Source organism: Taudactylus pleione, unplaced genomic scaffold (genome assembly GCF_031769625.1).
Source record: "Taudactylus pleione unplaced genomic scaffold, aTauple2 ptg000089l, whole genome shotgun sequence".
Classification (NCBI taxonomy): Eukaryota; Metazoa; Chordata; class Amphibia; order Anura; family Myobatrachidae; genus Taudactylus; species Taudactylus pleione.
In genome coordinates, this window is record NW_028284491.1 from 4801029 (window position 1) to 4815305 (window position 14277).

The window sequence follows — 14277 nt, forward strand, 5'->3', positions numbered from 1 at the left end:
GGGACGCTCCTGTGCTGTAAGGAGAATCCGCCGCCCGAAGGAAGCATCCTGAGAGGCGAAGGTATCAAAAACATAATACCTTACAAAAATATGGACAGATGACCACGTGGCTGCCAATCACTGCTGAACCGCTGAAGCGCCACGTCGAGCTGCCCACGAAGGACCCACAGACCTAGTGGAAGAGCTTTAAAAGAGGATGGAACAGGAAGACCTGTGAATCCATCCTGCCAAAGTTAGCGCAGTGGCAGGCCAACCTATTTTATGGAAACCAGAAAGGACAAAACCGAGAGTCTGATTTCTTAAATGGACTGGTACGGTGAACTTAAATTCTTAGAGCCCGTACCACATCCAAAGAGGCCTCACCAGCAGAAAGGACTGGGGAAGTAAAGGCAGGTACTATAATTTCCTCATTGATGTGGAAACTAGACACCACCGTAGGTACAAAACCAGGGCAAGTGCGAAGCACTGCCCTGTTCCTAGGAAAGATGAGAAAGAGGGAGGTCTACATGACAGAGCCCCCCATTCTGAGATCCTACCGGCCAAATCAATTGCCAGAAGGAATACATTCCTAGCCATAAGCCATTTGAAGTCCACTGAGCCCAGTGGATCAAATGGCGGTCCTCAGAGAGCCCTAAAGACCACAGCCAAATCCCAAGGAGCCACAGGAGGAACAAAGGGATGCTGAATATAATGTATACCCTGCACAAAGGTGCGGACATCAGGAAGAGTAGCAATCCTACGATGAAACCAACAGGGCAGAAACCTGCACCTTCAGGTAAGCAAGGCGAAGACCGTTATCTAAGCCCAACTGTAGGAAAGCCAACACTCTGGATATCCGGAATACCCGAGGAGCAGAGCCTGTAGGGCGACACAACTGAAAGTATGCCATACCTGATGGTAAATTCTTGCAGATAAAATCTTCCGAGCTCTTAGCATGGACATAGGCCCTGTTAACTATAGAGCTGGAAAAACTCCTAGACCTTAAGAGGGCAGTCTCCACCGCCACACCGGCAAGGACAGACAACCCAGGTCTGGGCATCAGCCAGGATCCTGAGACAACAGGTCTGGTCGTAGAGGTAACAGTTTCGGAGTGTTAACTGAAACACTCCAAAGATCTGAGAAATAGTGCCGTCTGGCCCACGCACGAGCTATCAGCAGGAGCGCTCCTCCTTGCTATTACTGGAGGAAGGGATAACGGAGGGACGAGGTAAACAACTTAGAAGGTCCACTGGACCAACATACGTCTACCAGAAGACTCATCTCTGAAAGGCTCCACTTGTTCACCAGAAGATTGAACACCTCCTGATGAAGAGGACATTTCCCTGAATGCACGTCCTGACGGCTGGGAAAGCCTGCTTTCCATCTGAGGATTTCTGAATGAACACTGCCGATGACGGCAGGGATATAGCTTTCCACCCAAGCCAGAATTCGAGACACCACTGTTAGTGTCGCCCGACTTCGGGAACCACCTAGGTGGTTTACATAAGCCATCATGATGACGTTGTCAGACCGTACCTGCACGGTATTTCCGTGGAGGACCTGTCCTGCATGCTGGAGAACCGTGAATACTGCTCAGAGTTCTCAGATGTTTATGGAAAGCGCAAAAACTACTGGAGTCCACCTGCCCTGGAACAAGTGTGGACCCGTCACTGCTTCCCAGGCACGGATACTGGCGTCCGTTGTCAGAAGGACCCGGTACGCAATCCCAAAGGGGGTGCCCCTTGTTTAGGTAAGCTTTCCGCAGCCACCAGGCCAGAGAGAGACAAACCTTCGGGGAAAGCACTATTGACTTTATCCTATGGGGCAACCCATCCCATCCGTAGAGGATCAATTTTTCTAGAGTGACACTGGGTACTCTCCACCATGTCGAACAGCGACACCCTGGAACCCAGGAACCACATTGCCGAGTGAATAGACACTCGGCGACTCTGCAGGCAACTGCGTACCTTTGCCTGTAATGCAGAGATCTTTTCCTCAATCACAAAGATCCTCAGATGTTGGGATATGGAGCATCCTCTGAAGAATCAGAGAGGACCATTTCCAGTGTATCAGTCAGCCCTAACGTAGCAACACAGATATTGTCCGTTGCAGACGGCACTGAAGTATCTCTGGAGACTCTGGTAACACCAGGAGGTCGCCCAGATTGGGTAACAAGCGGACCCCCTGCATCTGCAGGTGGGCTGCCATAACTGCCATGACCCTGGTAAAACTGGAAATGCTTATCGACCACTGCAAACCTGAGGAAAAACACTGGTGTTCGAAGAAAATAAGGACATTCAGGTAGTCACCCTGAATATATCCAACGACACCACAAAATTCCCAGGCGCCATTGAATGATGGAATGCAGGGTCCCCCTCCTGAACCAAGGAACCCTTAAGAATTTGTTGAAGGATTTGAGGTTGGGGATGTCCAGGTAAGACCCATTGGGTTTCCGTACCAGAAAGAGGATGGAGTAATACCTCGTTCCCCTTTGGGGCAACGGAATAGGTACTATAACTCCTGCCTGTAGCATAGAGTGTAACACCCTCAAAAATTACAGGGCCTAGTCTTGAATTGACAGAAGACCTGTAATGAAAAACCGTCTGAGAGGCTTTTACCGGGAGGAGAGGACATACATTCAAGAAAATACTTCTCTTACCCCAGTGTCCGTGAAGGTCAGACACCAGCACTGGGCGAACTGAAGAAGCCGGTCTCCAACTCTGGGGTCCCCCGAGAGGAGGCCCGTCCCGTGAGGCTGAAGGCTTATAGTCCAACTTGGGAGTAGGACGTCTTGTAATCCAAGCCTGTTCTTATGGCTGAGCAGATTTCCTGGCTACTGACTGTCTTGGAAAGCTATATTTTAGACTTACCCTGGCCTCACAGGGCCGAAAAGACAAAACCCCTGACCCCGATGGGACTGTAGCTGATGGCAGACAGGCAGACGTAGCTGCTGCCTGCGGGGCCACAATTGTGTCCAGATGAGGGCCTAACAGTACCTGTCCCGTGAAAGGCAAAGCATTCCAAATGGAATCTGCGTCCGCTTTCCAAGAGCGCAACCACAGGGAGTGGCGAGCAGCTACTGCTGCCGAGCCGCTACTGCTGCCGAGGAGATTCTGGAAAGGAGTAGGCTATATGTAAGACTGTCTCATTATGAACGTGGTTAAGTCTCTGAGAATTTGCCACTATCCACCTGCTCTGCTGGAGAGTCAGTGTGCAGAGATCCAGTTACCTACCCAGCGCTCCATGAATCTGGCCCCCCAGCACACGGTCATAGCCGGCCTGGAAGCCCCTCCAGCAAGGGAATAATTGGCTTTTAGATATATTTGCACCTTTCAATGTGTAACCTCCTTCAAGGAGGACCTGGAGGGCATGGGCCACGTAACACTCCTCACTAGGCGTGTAACATGAGAATCTACCCGTAAAGGTAACTCCCATTCGGAAAAATAATTATCCGCAAAGGGGTATGCAAAAGGTCAACCGTTTTTGAGGCTGGAACCTCCTCTAAATGATCCACCTGACCAGATAGAGGAATTACAGTGGCAACACCCTTATCCTTAAAGAAGGCATAGTTGGATTTAGCCACGGGGGATATGTAATAACCAAAGCCGCACGGACTGTCCGTATAAGGCCAGGTATACAGACTTTAGACCCAGACTACGCCTCCTTTGCACTAACGGGCTCGTGTCTGAAAAAGTCAATAATGTCACCGTCATCAGACGTCATGTCCTTACCCGTCTGAGACCCGAAAGGCCGTTTAGAAGGCCGAAATAGTGACTCCCCCTGCAAAACGTCCATCAGGTGCTATACCATTTGGACAATAAATTCACCCACACAGGCTCCTGCGAGACCTGGGGGGGGCGAAAAACAGGATACACTGGGGTACCATCAACTGCCCAGGGACCCCTGCATGTGATGAGACCACCACTCTCTGCGATAACCCCTATGGGGAAACGCAGGGAGCATTGCCCACAAGGGCTGTAAGCATCTTAGGCAGCCGAGGGCGGTCCCTTTTTGTGCAAGCACAGTGACAGAAATGGGGCGTGATATATAATACAACATGCCCTCCATAAACCCTCAGCGTCTACATATCCCTCCGCTAATTGCACATATATCAGTACATTATAGCTGGAAGAGGATATCCTCGTTCACTTTCAGACATGAGGATTGTGAACGGAGCGTATGTGACCTCCCACACAGAAAAACCACGTTTACTGTGAGGTAATAAACACCCTGCGACACCGCACCGCAAGGGCTGTAGCAGAAGAACAGGGATAGGAAAAAGGCTGACAGTCAGAAATGAAAGTACAGGCAAACAGCGCTAGCATTTAAGTCACATACAATGCACAGATAACATCCTGCATACAAGCACTGCGATCAACTACACAGACCAGAGCCTGGTAGGAAACAGTGCTGCATACACTGACCTTATTGAAGGAGAGGTATGCGGGGGACCCGGACCGCAATGGCACCTGTAACAGCTTCCAGCAGCGTTTGTCATTCCCAGCACATGTAGTGAGAAAATGGCCACCGAGGAGCAGAGAGGAGGCGGGCCCGGGGGAGGAGCGATGACACAGCCCGCTCAGACCGCTGTGGAATGGCACTGTGCAGCGGGGGAGACGCCGGCTGTGAGACAGGGAAGGCGTTCTCCCCTGGCCTGCTATTAACCCCTGGGATGCCGCGCTGTACCGCACATGCTGCTGTCCGCTGTCCCTGGTGGTCTAGTGGAAGGCGCAGGATCAGTACCTGGCCCCACGCGCAGCCGGTCCCCAGGGAGCCCCCTGCCTGGGGACCAAAAAGGACCGTTACCGGCGGGTGCCCACCGCGGGACCCCGCCGCTTACCTTGTCCCCCGTGCATCCGGCCACAGTCCAGGTAGCCGGGGTCACTGCTAGCTGTGACCCCAGCTACCAACCAGCATCCCCGGATCGGTACCGGCGTTCTGGTACCGGCGGGGTGTAGGAGTGACAGCATGGACGTCAATACTGACTGTCCTATGCTGGAGCACTCTAGTTGTGCAGCCACAGCTGCGAAGAAATCTTCAGGGGCCTTGAAAAGACCCCCCCCTCTGTACGGTGCGACTGGTCCGGCCAGGCACCGACGAAAACTGAGTGGCCTGAGGCTCGGGGGCGGGGTATAGGAGAGGGACCCCAGTGCATCCTGGGAGGCTGAAAATGTAACTCTGTGGTGCCTGGATGTCTGCCGCCATTGCCTATACCCCAAGGTATCCTGTGGATACCCTATGGACCCTGAAGTAGAAATATGCACTGTTGGTAGCTCATGAGGACCAGGGTTGGCTACCCCTGCCATAGGCAAACCAAGGTTTGCTAATGGCAGCACTTAGAAACCCTTCCCACAGAATAGTAGCTTCATCAACAAGATGGGTCAATTTCCATGGTGAAGAGACAGCTCTCAAGCCGCACGTAGAAAGCTACAACAACCAAACTCTGCATTTTACAAAAGGTTAAGAATATTTTTCATTGACCATAATACAAATTCTACATCTTTTTAACCTGTCAGCTTTGCCATATCACCAACCTCAGGATAAAATATGCTTTGTTACTGAAACAGTTCAAGTTTTCCAGAGTCATAAGTGAATTAGCACCACCTGTGGATCTTTTAAAATGTGTCAGTGAGTAATGAACACACCTGTGCACCTGCTGGGCGACCTGGAAAATGTGAACTGTTTGGGGTCCTAAGGACAGAGTTTAAGAACTACTGCTTTAGAATATAAACTCTCCTCTTAAAAACAGTTCTGAGTGTATCCTAAAACAAAATGTACAGTAGAATACTTTGCATTACCTTCTGCGATATTTAGGGGTCTATGTACTAATAATCGTGGTACTGCCACGATTATTATGTACCCAACTTGCCGGTGGATATTTTAATTTTCAATAAAAATGTACCACGGGGAACTCGCAGGGACAGCGGTTGCGGTAACCACTGTCTCTGCGAGTTATTTCCCCGGCATTTAGGAGAAGTCTTTCACAGAAGTGAAAGACTTCCCCGGGAAAGCAGACACTGTGCATGCGCAGTGTCAGCTTCCGGAGCCGGCCGGGGGAGAGATCGAAAGCTCTCTCTCCTGCCCCTGGAGCATCCATTGACAATACATAATTATTCAGAAATTGCAGTTTCTGCATAATTTTAATAAAAAATGAAGTAAAAATTAGCTAGATGTGCCTTTAGGGGCATATGTATCAAGTAGATTTTTACATAAAAAAAAGACTGCATTCCCCATTATTGTCAATGGGGACTACGATCTGACCCCTATGTACTAAACTCCAAATATTGAAGCTTTTCTGCATTTAGCCCCGGTAGTTTGCACAATCTTCAGATGTACTGTAAACCTATGGAGGCTCCAAGTGCAGGAGAGAGGGTCTTTCGATCTCTCTCTCCCGCAGCCCCCGGACGGCTCCGGAAGCTGACACTGCGCATGCACAGTGTCTGCTTTCCCGGGGAAGTCTTTCACTTCTGTGAAAGAAGTCTCCTAAATGCCGGGGACATAACTTGCAGGGACAGCAATTACCGCAACCACTGTCCCTGTGAGTTCCCCTTGATACATAGCGGGTATATTTCTCAGGTCCCCACGTAGTGCATGTGTTTCCTCACAGAATCACAAGTTTGTTTTTTACTAGTAAAGTGACCTGGTATATGGTGGGTCATGGAACATACAACAGTCAGCACAGATCCTTAAATAAACTATAACATTCCTTTCCCCAAACATATATATTATATCAAAACAATAAGAAACAAAAGTATTCATATAGGGTACTCACGGAATGACTGAATTACTATAAAGGTTAGTTACAGTAAAACCCTCCAGGGATCCAATATATTGAAATTAAAACATAACATTTATTTATGTCTCCTAAAATACTTGATGCCAGTGAAATAGAACATGAAAAAAAGTGTAAAAAGAGTGAATAAGTGTTAAAGTGAAATAAAATCTCTTGCTCTCTAATGCTTTTATCATGTGGTATTTAGTCATTTGTCAAACATCCAAACAAATAGGGCAATAAGGATGTCTTAATAGCCTATTAATATAATGCCTCAGTGCTCATAATTATTTATAGAAGAGATTATAAATTAGCCATCTCTCTTTATGATGGATTCAGGAGATTTGTCCTAGTGCCATTTGTAATTATTTCCACAAAGTCATTAAATGGTTACTCTTCCCTAAACAATTATTGTCAATAAGGCGCAATTTATATTTTAAATCAATAATTATTGTTATAGCCAGTGTCCATGTGACAAGTTCACAATGTATAATGTATTACAGAACATTAGGGAGATATATTCAGGTTATAAACTCGAATGATACAAAAGTAACTACTTGGATGAATTTTATGTACAGAAAGTAGTACGTTAATAACATTAAAAAAAAAAGAAAAAAAAAAAAGGGATGCCTTTGCCAAATGGACCCAATTACTAGAAACCTACAGGCTAGATTAGTAAAGCTGCACACTTACCACATTGGCTGGAAGTTTGTGCCCGGGGAGATATTTCACATTCTCATGTTCAGTGTTGATTATCTCAGTTAGTTTCTTCCCTGATATTAATTCCTCAAAAACCCACATGTTCACCACATTATCAAACTGAGGAAGTTGGGCTGCATTATCCCCCAAGATCTTCGCAATGGCAGATCCCCTGTGAAGACATTAGCAACATGTTACCAAGGAAAGTCTACACGACTAAGGAGAAGATCATAATTATCAACTGAGTTACTGCAACCACCAGTCTTATTGTATATTAGAATAATTTATATATTTTCTCATGTGCCAAATAAACAGATATTTGTTGTATTAATGGAAGTGGTGTCCTAGAATGAATTATCACTAGTATATTTATTACTCTCTCCACCCCCCTCCTTCGCCCACTAAACCCTCTTATTTACTCCCTTCCTCTTTCCTCGTGAACCGTGGAAATGCACCTCAGTATCTCAGGACCACAGACTGCTGACAGTGAGAAGAACAGGACTGGTCCTTTTACTAGGAAAGATGCAGCAGGAATGTGGTAACTAAAATCTGGCTCTTGCAGAATGGCCGCACCTCTCTGGAAATCCTTCCAAGTGAACCATTCCCAGTTGTGTTAGAAGCTTCCCCTGCATTCATTCCAGCCATTTTCCTGCCTCTCTGAGCTCCGTACCCTGTGTGCAGACCACAGCACCCAGTGGAAGAGATTAAAACACGGCAAACTTCCCTCTTCCTGCCACGGACTAATGTGAAAGTCTGTCCCCCCCCCCCCCATGTTGTCACCTGCTTCTTTCACTATAATGGCCTATTGCAGTAAAGAGAGGATGTGGTTGGGGCCTCTGGCTCCCACTGCACTTGCGCTAGTCAAACACAATAACCTGTTATAAAAAGCATTTTCTCTATTTGAGTTATGTACACACAATTCGTTTTACTATTAAAATTCTAAAAAAAATAATAATAATAAAAAAAATAAAAAAATTTAACCTTTGCTATCATCATTTTCATACAACTACACTATTTAGTTTAGTAGTTGTGCATCCTATTCGCACAGCGATGAGAATAGGACAAACAAGCCGCTTCTGATTGAAATATGTGGCACGCCTATATTCTATGTGCAACTGCGGGTGTATCTGCATGCAAACTCCTATGTTACAGTGTCAGCGGCTGTAACACTAACGTAGCATTTGGCACGCCTATATTCTATGTGCAACTGCGGGTGAATCTGCATAAAAAATCCTAAGTTACAGTGTCAGCGGCTGTAACACTAACATAGAATTTCACATGCAATTACACCCGCAGTCACACAGAATATAGGCATGACGCATATCATTTTAATCAATAGCAGTTGCTTGTACATCCTATTCACATCGTTGTGCGAATAAGATGCATTTGAAAAAAAAAAAAAAAGTCACACGGAAAGACGATGAACGCTACAGAGTCCTGCCACGGCATGGCGAGACTAGAAGGGCTGTTTAACGTGCAAGGAGGCTAGATGTATGTGGACACATCTGTATATGGGCTGCATTATACAAATTCTATATGGATGACATCATATAAGTCTAGAATGGCACTGTAGCGAAATTCATTGATTTTCTAGAAAGCTCTCGTTTTCACTCATAATAATAATAATATAGAATTTCTGGACGCTAATTAGCAGCTAGTGAGAGCATTTAAGTACCCCAAATAGCTTCAGTAGGGCTATTCGGGGGCAACTACATTGATCCCCAATGTTAGTGCATCTTTTGGGGGGCGTCAGGCGGATTTCCCCAAATCTGACAGCACTTTGACTGTTTGCGTTTCACCGAGTCCCGTTTTCGAGTCTTTGGAATTGACTAGTGCGAAAAGCGGGGTCACGTACGAAAAGTTTTCGCCAGCAAAACACGCGAAGAGTACGGCAGACGAAACCTTAAGAGTAGTCAAAGGAAGTCGCACATTCCTATCTCACCATTTGCCATAGTAAAAGGATTTGCTACAACACAGACATTTGCATTCGTCTATCTCTGCCCAGATATTTACAAACAGGGGAATCCCATAACCTAATTCAATTACACCATGCCCAAAACATTCAGACAAAATTTACTCTCATTATTAAAAAATAAAATTATAATTGGCACCTTAGAAAACAATTAGGTCATATTAAATTGACTTCAGGTAAATATCTCAATTATTAAAATAATAAATGGAACACCAGGCGTGTTTGGCATTTAGTAGTATTACTGGTTTAAATTTTGCAGTGAAAAGGCGACTCGCACATTTCAACACTTAGTAAATCTAGCCCTTAATATGTTTTGATTAGATTAGTGCCCATAACCGATATTTGACGGACAGCTAACTATTCTTCCGAATGTCAGAAGGATCATCTGGTTAGGAGGAAGAATATGTTTGGATATACCGGTATCTACATTTTAATTCTAGATAAGTGTTTTTTTTTTGCAATATTTTATGTATGTGCAAGTAGCCTAAAATCATCGCAACTGTGAATCTCCTTTGTCATCTAAATATGGCTGAGAATTAGAGAAATCTGTTCCTGACTGAAAATACAGGGCCGGATTGTGACGAGGATGGTATTACACAGCCGCAGGGAAACTAAAATGCAAATGCAGCAGGAGGCATCTGTAGGAAATAAACACTTACTCATAATACTGTTCATCGCAACTGGTCTGCTTGGGGGGTCCAGGAAGTCTGCATCCAACAACGCCAACCCTGGGCTTGGCACGCCTACAAAAATGGGGACAGGACTGTTTGGACCGGTCCTGGACTCCGCCCCCTAAATGCCGCAGCATGGCAACAGCGGACTGCGAGTGACCACACAGAAGCGGTTCTGCACATGCGCAGATCCCCAAACATCGGATTTGTACATAAACCTTCAGGTTTGAGTACAAATCCAAATCAGTCCCACAATTCGCTGGTGACTTCTAGCACTATGTGTTTGGGCAAAGGTCAACTTCTGCGAGACCGTGCGATTTTGTCTGACAGCTGGTTCTAGCCAATTTGACCATCGTCCTTCCAACTAAATGGGGAGATTTGCAAGAAAGACTTACTCCTTACTAACAGAAGTTAGATAAACTCAAATATTTTATTCCATTATTCCTTATTAATCATGTTACAGAAATACAGGGTGGGGGAAGTAACAATAACAGGAAGCGGTATGTTATACCGCCGGACGGCAGCCCGGCGGATGAAATACCGACACCGGCAGATGAAGATCCCGACAGGGGAGATAAGCAGGCTATCCCTAACCCTCTCCCCCCTTAGGCGTGCCTAACCTCCCCCCCAGGGGTGCCTAAACCTAACCCCCCCCTGCCCGCACCCTAAACCTCCCGGGGGGTGCCCAACCCTAACCTCCTCCTGGGGTGCCTGACCCTAACCCTCCCGAGGGGGGGGGGGGTGTGCCTAACCCCAAGTACCCCAGGGAGACCCTAAACCTAACCCTCCTCCCCCCCTGCCGCCACTATCCACTCTCGACGCCCGGCTTACCTACGATCGGTGTGTCGCGATTTTGGCGTGGGGCTAATGATAGGTGTTTTTAGACACCTATCATTAGTCCCATGTCGCGAAGCCTACGGTCTGCATTTTGACTGCCGGCTTCCTACCCAATAATATAATAGTTAAAAAAAGCCATAGGTTTTCTTCCTTTGACCTGAGATGCTTGAAAATCTCAAACTGGTTTGAAATTTAATTGAATTTCAACAGTTAGAAATTTGCACTGTAGTATGATTTATTTTTTTTATTTTTTTTTAAACACAAACAATTTCAATAATGTGTTTGAGCTGGTTTATCTTGTGCAAACCAGTTAGAGAATCTAAAGCTAGGTACACACCTGAACAATGTAACTAATGATCCGACAGCTGATCCAATTTCACTTAAGCTTGGTACACACCTAAAAGATATATCTGCGGATCGACTGATCTGCAGCTGGTGGTTGTTCATACACACTGAACAATCATTATCTATATTCAAAATGAACTCTGAAGGGAGGATATTATTACTAATTTTAAGTCACCAGTTATACAGATATTTACTTCAGTTTTTTTCACATTAGTATGACTTGTGTAATATATGTATATTAAGGCTATTCGTGTATTGTAAATCTATAGCATCTTTGTTATGCCAGTTAATTATTTGCTGTACAGAACTGCGTATAGAGGTCATATATAATCAATCTTGTCTAAATGTCTTTTAAAATGCATTCAGTTCTATTCACTTTCTTACATGTTGATAGGCATGAAAAGTGCATAAACAATACTGCAGTTCCCACTATTGCGATCTGATATTAATGACGCATTTCACAGCACAACCCAAGTCTTGTGTGCTCTCCTGTTGGTACAATAGTAATGTAAAAGTGTATGGAAATTGCATTAAAAACACATCACTAAAAGTAGTTAGTACAATGTTTTGGAACCCCCTTTCCCAGCACAAATGAATGGGCCCTGGAGCATTTTACTGGAACACAAAACATTTGTTTCCATTAACAGCTCTCTACTAATATTTACAGTATACATTTGTACGTTCAAGGTTGTCTGTAACTTGTTTTGACCACAAAATCACACTATATTGTTTAGAAAATGTATTCTGTTATTTGTAAAAACTAAAATCCTGTTACTTCTCTCACTGACAAAAGTACATTCAGTGCTTTCTATGACAAATTGTTCTGTAGGTAACTTTGACAAAAGGAAATAATGCAGACAGCACAGACAGTGTACAAACAGGACATACAAGATAAATGCAGATATGAAAACCAGGCTTTCCTACTTTTTGGACCAGAAGAAGTGCTATCCAAGGGAAAAGTTGGGCAAGACAAAGGGATTTGTGACATCATGGCCAGGCCCCAGCGGATATGCCGCAATACGTGTCATTATGCAGCGAGAATGGGGCCATGACAAAGTGGTATTATCCAATCACATCACTAGAGAAGTATGCGGAATACCGGGAGGATGGCCTACTCTCCAGGAAATAAGGGAGAGCCAAGGAATTTTTTAAGTCATTCTGGAACAGTAGGGAAGTCTGACAGTTAAACAAAAATAGACGACCGTGTTCATGACCGTGCTTAAATGAAAAATTGAATATAGTGATCAGTAATACTGTGCCACCCAATCAGTTCAATGGGTAAATCTGTAGAGAACAATATTCTTCAGGATGTTAAGTCATGGAGAACAGAACATGGGGTCTATTCATGCAGAAAACAAGGCCTTTCACTGCACACTCATATTCAGAGAAGGGGTTACCCTGTAGAAGCCTAAGATTTCTCCAGTGGTGCCCCCGATTAGTGTTAGAATTGCTTCCCAATACACTAGTATGGGGAGAGAGAGATTCATAGAAGAACAGAAACTTCTTGATTCAGTTTAGATTCTCAAAGTAATTTTGCCATCTGGAGATAGCAGAATGATCTGAAGTGCACCTCAGTAGTGGGAGAGGAGAAGTGGAGGTCTCTGCTCCATCTCAGTCGCTCCGCCCATTTTAGTCCAGCGTCCACCCTGGGATATTTTCCTGTAGTCATTTCGTTATAGACATGAATAGACACCCACTAAAGGTGGAAGCAGGAGGTGTATATCAGAAACTGTGGCGATCCCAGATATGGAGGAGTCTCACAAGGTTTGGGTATGAAATCACAGCTGTCAGAATGCCACTGGTCAGAATACAGACAGCGGTATCCCAGCAGCCAGAATCCCAACACCCATAGAGAACAGAGGTGAGGATTTTTCTAAGCCCTACCCTAAAGGCGGGTATCCATTAGGCGATTTTTACAAGCGATTGCACGATAACAATGTCGTTCTTGTGCAATCGCTTGTAAACCGCGCAAGCATCCGGCATGTTTTGGTCGGAAACGACCAGCAATGCGCGTGCCCGCTGGTAGCTTCCGACACCCGAAAGCGCCTGTACATGCTGGTCAGCCTGACGATCTCATCAGGTTCAGCATATGCGGGGATGGAGGGATGTGTCTGGACTGAACAAGTGAACATTCAGTCTAGGCACATCACACACATATACATACATATATATATATATATATATATATATATATATATATATATATATATATATATATATATATATATATATATATATACACATACACATATACACACATACATATACACACACACATATATATATATATACATACGAGCATGACTGGAATGTCGTAATCGTGCTCTCGTTTGTATATCTATTAGTGGATACCCGCCTTAACTCTCTCTCCCTAATGCCTAAACCTAACCTCCCCTCCTCCTAATCCTAACACTCCCTCACCGGTGCCTAACCCTTACACCCCAATACTTACCTTCAGGATCCTGGTGGTCGGGATACTGGTCCCGGGATCCTGACCTGTTGGGATTTCGGCAGTGGTACTCAGACCGTCGGCATCCCGCACGACGGGATGCTGACTACATCCCATCCGACTATTATGCCTGTTAGGAGCAGGACAATAGGCTGGCGCTTTATAAAAAAATATTTTAATAATTAATATGCATCATAGCAAATAAATTGCTAGACATCAATAAGAATTAAAAAAATTATTGTCTTTTGCTTGAGACTTTCTTGCCAGCTGCACTGAGCTCTGATAAAGAGATGTCACACTTTACACCAGAGGGGAATATTTATTAACATTTGCCATGGAAAGTTATCATTTCTCATCGTCAGATATTGCTGTAGTAAGGAAAATATTTACTGGGTACCTATAATTAGGGATGACTATCGATGGGTAACAACCATCGATGGCCAATGGTTTTGCCATTGATGGCAGCAATCCAATGTTTCTCCATCATCAATGGCACAGAGCCACGCAATATTTTCTATCCCTATGCGCCAGGGCACGCAGCCTATCTCCCCCC

At 45.1% G+C, this 14277-nt stretch overlaps 1 protein-coding gene across 1 annotated transcript in view; it reads right to left on the minus strand.

The window, feature by feature from the left end:
• GPD1 (glycerol-3-phosphate dehydrogenase 1) overlaps positions 1 to 14277 on the minus strand; it is a 63328-nt gene that overhangs the window by 46793 nt on the left and 2258 nt on the right. Inside the window, exon 2 of the mRNA XM_088469246.1 lies at positions 7445 to 7622. Coding sequence (XP_088325372.1) covers positions 7445 to 7622 — 178 coding nt within the window. The remainder of the gene's footprint in view (positions 1 to 7444; positions 7623 to 14277) is intronic.